This window comes from Lycium ferocissimum, chromosome 8 (genome assembly GCF_029784015.1).
Source record: "Lycium ferocissimum isolate CSIRO_LF1 chromosome 8, AGI_CSIRO_Lferr_CH_V1, whole genome shotgun sequence".
Lineage (NCBI taxonomy): Eukaryota > Viridiplantae > Streptophyta > Magnoliopsida > Solanales > Solanaceae > Lycium > Lycium ferocissimum.
Window position 1 is genome coordinate 38,413,302 of NC_081349.1, and position 7,337 is coordinate 38,420,638.

Consider the following 7,337-nt stretch of genomic DNA (forward strand, 5'->3'; position numbering starts at 1 on the left):
TATCACCTAAAACATAATTTTACAGAATAAAACCCAATTAAATATGATTATACAAATAAATATTTTTATCTTTTTAATATGCATACTGTAAATTAAGCATTATACCCAACAAATGGATATTTCTAAATATGATATCTTGTACTAAAAAAAATGGGGAAGGTCTGAGGTTTGGTCTGATTCATTGACTTAACAGAGGGCCGGATTCTCTTTTGGGGAAGAAGATGGAAAAGTGGGGTGGGGGCGGGGGAGGGTGGTGGGGTGAGGGGAAGGCAACTGCGCTAGTGGTTGGGAGTTTTTCTTTTTCCTTTTTAACTGTTTTTTCTTTTTTCTTTATTATATTTCTTTTACAAACTTTTATTTAGTTTTATAAAAATATTTTTTTAGTTATATTTGTTAATTATTTTGAATTTACACGAGTCATACAATAATAGGCGCACTTAACACATTATAAAGTAAGTATATTTGGATGAAAGAAAAAAACTTATAAGCAGCTTTAGATAAGCTTGACTTTATATATACAAAACGATGTTCAAGAGATACCAAACACTCAAAAAAAAGTTAAAAATTCTTATAAGAACTTATAAGCTAATCCAACGGCTTAAGTGTATTTCACACACTTGACTTTATATATTTTACAAGAGATACACTTTCAAGTTTCTGCCTATTGATAAGTTTGTCCGTTTACAAAAGGTATTTAGCCCATTACTTTCATAATTTAATTGTTAATGGTAATATTTAACCAAATACTTAATTAACGAGAGATCTTCACACGTTAGACGATATAATGATTTTAGGAAGGAGATAAAAAAATTATTGCGATACATGTATTTAAAATAATACTAAAAAATCAAAACTTAAGGTTTTATAATACTGAAGTAGAGTTTTGCCCTCTCTCAAAAGGCTATGCATGCCTATGATGAGTATTCTCCCGAGTCTTAGAAATTGAGTTTTCGAAAGGGTATTTACTATTTTGCAATCCTTGAAAGTTCTCTTAGTTTATTTGTTTAGCCTTTTTCCTTCAATTAACTTGATGGAGAAAAGGTACTGACAAAATGCATCAATTAGTGAAAAGAACTGAAATATTTATTTGTTTTTATTAATAAATTAAAGGGAGTAATCAATGCAACAAAGCGCCTGTAGCTCAGTGGATAGAGCGTCTGTTTCCTAAGCAGAAAGTCGTAGGTTCGACCCCTACCTGGCGCGTAAACACTATTTTTTTGCATTTTCTAACTTGAATGTTATGTCACTCTGGATATATATAGTACTTAAATAACTGTACCAAGTAATGCAGGTAATTTTAAATATCAGATGGCTTTACCGGTGTAGGAAACTACTGCTAAAATTGTGGTTTATTTGTGTTACACCAAATAGTAGTTCTTGAAAAATGGTAGCGCTCGTATGCTAGTAATCACAGATCTACATGCCGCGGTGAATATGTACCCAGCTCTTTCGCCTTAGGGATTTTCTAAATTTGAAATTCATTAAGCAGCTTAGCAATATATGCCAAAAAAAAATAAAATGAAATTGAGTTTGAGTAGAATAGAGATGAAGCACAATCAGACAACTTATCATACTTAAATTTATCTTACATGATATTACAAAAATCCAGCATATCAGGAGTTTAGATATGGAAAAAGTTGCTACCAGGTAATAGAAACATCAAAAGGAAAAGTGTTCCATTCCCAATTTTTTAACAAAGTTAATTTGACCTTATGGTCTTAACCTAGCTCCCTTTTGCACCTTGATGGAATAACATTTCCCCAAAGCAATTTCGCGATGCTCTAGAACGAAATTGAAAACATTATGACCGGGCTGCGCACATATTTCCTTAAGCAGCAGCACCAACTGGGGCAGCAGACTTAAGCCTGGACGACCCATAGAGCGTTTCTTCAAAACGGATGATCTCATTCTTGGAACCGTAAGCAACTTGAGTCCTCTCATCAAGAGTTCCGATCACCTTGTCAAGCACCGACTGTTTCCCATCGCTGCTGAAACCTCCGGCTTTCTCAATCAAGAATCCTAACGGTGCCACTTCAAAGAGCAACCTCAGTTTGGCCTTGGCAGTTGGAGATGTCACATTTGTGAAAATACCTTTCTCCTTGACAATGATCTGTGAAAATTCAAGAATGATGTATGAACTTGGGATGGCGTTTGTGTTGACAATATAATTAAGTAAATAAAAGCGTGCTCTCTCTAATAGCTTAAGCTTCTAGATGACATGGTCACACTACCACTATTATTAAAAAAGATTTTCACGTGCTTGGCTCATGGAAAAGAATCAGGTCCGCACGTGAGGCCGTGAGGGGTGTGTTGAGAATATAATTAAGTAAATAAAAATGTACTCTCTTTAAAATGATCACATTTCCGCAAAATAGGTACACGAGTAAAACAAGATAGCAGATGACAAATACCTGATTTACATCAGGCACCATTCCTCCGGTGTATCTCAAGGTGTATTTTTCTTTGACATAATAATCTATCAGCTGTCATCAAGAATCATGAGTCAGAACGCGGAATTTCATTTAGATAGCAACTTAGAAGGCATCAATAAAGCAAAAACTGAAAAGGGAACGACAAGAGAAAAGGTATTGGAAAGGCAGATTATACAAACATATGCCCGAGCACAGATATCAGCAATTGAAGACTAAAATGAGAAATGCTAGTAAACCTTGGCATAATCAGGATTGTCAAATGTGGCTCTCAAATTTCCAGGGGAAAACATTTTTCCTTCTCCGATTTCTGTCGTATCTTTAACATGTTGCCATTTTCCTGAGAACAAAAGGAGCATTGCTATTGAAACAACTCAGAGCAAGAAAAAAAACTACAAAATGAATTCTAAATCCTGTTGAGTTGCATAAAAAGTCTAATATCGGGCGTACAAGAGCATCCGAAGGGGTTATAAAAGTTTTGATCACTTCACCCGTTGCCTTAAGGTTTTATATGTTGCAATGTTCAGATTCATATTGCTTATTTAGTTGGCTGTATTCGTGTTCAAACCTTCATCAAGGAGGAGGAATTCATGGGTCCCAGGACAATCTTTAAGAGCGAGAACATATGTAGTTCGCGGTCCAAATATCCCCATGGCTGCTGCAACTTGATCTCTTCCTGTGACCCCAGTTAGCTTATCCCCAGGCCATACACCAAAGATGGTTCCAACAGTGAAATTTGTGTCGACAATGCTGGATCCATCAAGTGGATCAAAAGCAACACTAAATCCTCCTGTTTGATATAAATAGAATTCATCAGTGTCTTGTATACCCTTATGTTTATTTTCTGTAAAATTAAGTAGGCGCTTGGACATGAATTGAGTGATATTTGAAGTTAAAGTTGAAAAATGGTATTTGGAAGTTGAAACTATGTTTGAAATGCATTTTACCTGGAAAACAGTTGAAGTTTTATGAGGAGTGAAATTTTTCACTTGAAATACTCATCTTCAGAAACTAACCAAAAACATTCTAATTTATAGCGAAACAAGCCCTAAGTTGTTCAAAATTATATAATCTGCAAACCTTCAGTAGGGCCTCCCATATCTTGGAGCTCAGGAACTTCCTCAGAACAAGCATATTTGCAAAAGTGTGAATATGTCAAGGCCTAAACATCAACAATCAAAAGGACAATTTTTTTTGTCAAACTTAGACAATAATTATCATGGTAGAGAATTAGCTTACAATCAAAAAGAAACTTTTAAAACTTTGATTTGCTTATCAATCAGGGTGGAGTTACATAAGGCATCTTCAATTGAAATCCCTTTGTTGGTAAATTATACTTTGTAAATAGAGTAAAAACAAATCTTTTTATACCCAACAAATCTTTTTATACATATATAAATTTTTAATCCCCTCTACAAAAGGAAGTTTCAATTATAGTGGCAAAGGTGGTTCAAAAATTATTTTTGTTCACAAGTTTAAACGTGGAATTCTTGCATTTATTTTAATCCCGCTTATTAAAATTTCTGGCTCTGCCACTGTATGCAGAATAGTTCTTTACCTCAAAGAGAAGCTTATCGGCAAGCATATCGACTGCAAGCTGCTCATCACCAAAAGAATTAACACAAGCAGTTCCTCCACAAGAAGCTGTTCTGACTTTGAAGGCAATTGTTCTTAGTGCTTCTCCCATGCACATCATCAGCCTGATCAACCCCTTATCTGAGGTTGATTTTGCAAGAAATTCTTCCTACATATAGACCAATTCACTAATCATGTCATCAATTTCATGCATACCAATTAAATAAATTAATCAACAACATGATCAAAACTTACCAGACTATCACCAATCTCACATTTAGTCACCAAGGAAGAGTTCTTGGTCTTAGCAACCTTAGGTGATGATTTTGGCGCAACTCGCAATGATTCCCCAAATAATGAGCTTGTTTTCAGACTCTGCAAGAATTTATGTCACATTTATAGCTTATCTATTTATGTTTAATTTTTCTTCAACAAAAGTTATGTCAAAAGGCTTGCCTTCTATGGAGTTACTAGTTTATGATATTCAAGAAACAAGGTTGTGTTTTTAACTTATATCAAGTTGCTATAAATAGTTTATGATATTCAAGAAAACTAAATGGGAATTAAGACATACCCTGGAGGTGAATGAAGGGGAAATTGATCTTGGAGATGCAAGTGAAGTAACTGAATGTTGAGAAGAAACATTTGGTAGAAGAGCTGTTGCTCTTGCACAACATGTGACACTAGTCTCCATTAGTGTTAAAATAAGAATTTTGAAAGTGGAGAGGGAAAAATATCATACAAAGAAGAAAAAAGAAGAAGATATAATATGTTGAACTTGTTTTTTGTTTACAAAATTCTTGCTATAGCTGAGAGTAGTTTCAGCCTCTAATTTCTTTGGGAGCAAAGGGGGTGGGGGGTTGCAGATAAGCAGTTAATGGGATGTTGCCACGTGGCTGGTATTTGTAAAGATATGCTGATATAAGGTGGTATGGGTGAGATTAATGACCATCACTCATATTTTTGTGATGACTCAAGTATCTGTGAAGCTAAAGAGATATGGTTTCTAGTGAGTAGTGAGCTTCTCCATTTTGTTTCTATGTGGCAACTTGACATAGCCCTATTTTGCACCCGTAACACCAGTTTTTTTTGGATACTTACGTAAATGTACCCGTCGGCCATCTAATTTACTGAATCTGGCCGAAATATACACTATCTATATACTTCAGTTGTATATGTAATGTATAAGTATGTATATATGTATAGACATGTATATGTTGTGTATAGGTATCTATAGTATATAGTATATTTGGTATACTTTATACACGATCTATACACTATGCACATATTTTATAAATTAGATGACCGAATGGTATTTTGCTGCAATTTTCCCATTTCTTTTTGGGAAAATTACGCTCTGTCTACTGGGAGAAAATATATACGCTACGTAGCCCATACTTTGAGTTTATTATCCGGTTTAGCCCATATCTGTGTGTAAACACCTTTGATACTCTATTATACAAGGGTAATATGCATAATGTTTCCCCCCAGGTATAATATTGTATATTGAGCTACGTGACGTAATATTTTATGTTGGGCCTTATATTTTTGACAATTTCCCGGGTGTCATTAAGTCGAATTTTAGCCCATCTTCCATCTTCTTACCTGGTTTATCCAAACTTGTACATATACTGAATATTTTTCACAAAAGAAACAACTGAACGTCCCATATCTCTTCCCTCTCCATCTTGATCCTCCTCTCTTCAAGACATGGCAGATATCTTCTCATCCCTTCTTTATTACTCGAGAACAAAAAAAAAAAAAAAAGTCCTGGTTAAAGAACCGTTTATGTAAAATTTGTGTGGTGAAAATTATATTACAAAGGTAACACACCATAATGGAAAAAGTTAAAGAAGTGAATTTTTAATTTCGAATTTGATTTTTTATGAGAAATTTGGAGCCAGTATTGTTTAGACTTGTTGAAAATAGTCTAAGGATGTTGTCTGCAAAATGTAAAGTCGTTTGGTGGAGATTTAGACTAGTTTTGAACTATAATTGCAACTGAAAATCATATATAGAAGAAGTCTAGCACTGTAGCTATCGAAATTTATACATTGTTATACATTTTTATACAAGGTTGATACATAATCCTCTCCTATTATACAAAACAAATACAGTACAGTAATGTATAAGAGTGTGTAAATATTATTGCAAAAAAATTGTAGGCTTTGGAGGTGGGATGTATATTTGTGCAAAATACCCTTTTTATGATTGGAAAACCTCTGAAATTATTTCAATATTGGGCATACAAGAGTTTTGAATTGAATCTCTTTAGAAAGAAGATCTTTTGTCAAAATCTTTAAGAGCCCATCATTAGCTAATCGTTGCCTTAAAATTCGAGGATGATCTAGACTCTTTTACCCTTCTCCACTTAAAAATCGAATTTAGTTCACCTGACTTGAACTTGTGACCTAAGATACTAAGTCTCAACCTTTTCTAATTAAGCAAACCCATGGGGACCTTAATTAACGCAATTAGAGTTGGATTTTGGGTAACCTGGTATAAATTTCTTTTGGAGTAGGAAATGTTCAACGTCTCTCTCTACTTTGGCCCCTCCTTCAATTTTGTCATATCGCAGTACTCGTTCAAATAATTGTGTCTTTCTACTAGTAACAATTTTAAAAGAATTCTTAGTATGTTTTGCTTCCGCATACACATGACACTTCAAAAAACCATCAACATTTATTGGATGGATTAATTCTATTTTTCTAAATCTTTTAATAGAAGCAATATTAAGATGACCTAGCTTACCATGGTACAAATCAATAAACTCAATAAGATGAGCAGAGTCGTCAAGCTATTATACCCCATTTAAACCAAGCAACTAGACAACATATTGAGATTCTCTTTTTATTTTAAGGAGTCGCCACCTAATTGATTTTAAGGTGAATTAGGGCACCTAATTTCTTAACTAAGGTAAAACCTAACTATACCTCCGTTAATGGTCTGCTTAATTTTAATTCTAGGTAAGGGTTCCAATTGTCCTAAAGGGAAGAGGTTAGGCATCCTCTAGGATCCGTTAACTACGGTTTACCGGCCAAACTCAGGTTAATTAATTAAGGCTCCAGACGCCAATGTAATATTTAAATTTTAAGAAAATGACTTGTAAATGTTGCTAAGGTTTTAAAGGAAATATAATAACGCTATTTAAAATAATATTTATAAATGTTGTTAAGGTTTTAAGTGGAAATGCAGTAATGCTATTTAAAGTAGATTTGTAGAAGGTATAATGATTTGCATAAAAGAAAATGATATTTAAAATAAAACTTATAAATGCTGCCAAAGCGTTAAATAAAAAAAATAATGCTATGTAAAAATAAAGCTTTCAAAAAT

The 7,337-nt window shown here is 33.9% G+C and overlaps 1 protein-coding gene and 1 non-coding gene across 2 annotated transcripts; one reads left to right on the forward strand and one right to left on the reverse strand.

Annotated features, from left to right (window-relative positions):
• Window positions 1–1,130: 1,130 nt before the first annotated feature.
• TRNAR-CCU (transfer RNA arginine (anticodon CCU)) lies at window positions 1,131–1,203 on the forward strand. The gene has a single exon. It is a non-coding gene; the product is annotated as a tRNA-Arg (tRNA).
• A 343-nt stretch (window positions 1,204–1,546) lies between these two features.
• On the reverse strand, window positions 1,547–4,823 carry LOC132068375 (sedoheptulose-1,7-bisphosphatase, chloroplastic). The gene is made up of 8 exons (XM_059461945.1): window positions 4,579–4,823; window positions 4,260–4,379; window positions 3,988–4,173; window positions 3,510–3,591; window positions 2,998–3,219; window positions 2,669–2,769; window positions 2,412–2,483; window positions 1,547–2,110 (listed from the first exon to the last, which is right to left on the reverse strand). Exons 1-8 carry the CDS (start codon window positions 4,696–4,698, stop codon window positions 1,829–1,831), a joined length of 1,185 nt encoding a protein of 394 aa, XP_059317928.1. The 5' UTR covers window positions 4,699–4,823; the 3' UTR covers window positions 1,547–1,828.
• Between the last annotated feature and the right edge of the window lie 2,514 nt (window positions 4,824–7,337).

What these genes read in the sequence shown, in the direction of transcription:
- LOC132068375 (XM_059461945.1), bottom strand. Translation starts at nt 4,698, where the DNA reads ATGGAGACTAGTGTCACATGTTGTGCAAGAGCAACAGCTCTTCTACCA. An exon ending in CCGATAAGCTTCTCTTTGAG is followed by an intron (nt 3,592 to 3,987) that starts GTAAAGAACTAT and finishes GTTGATGTTTAG; the next exon opens with GCCTTGACATATTCACACTT. An exon ending in TGGTGCCTGATGTAAATCAG is followed by an intron (nt 2,111 to 2,411) that starts GTATTTGTCATC and finishes GAATTTTCACAG; the next exon opens with ATCATTGTCAAGGAGAAAGG.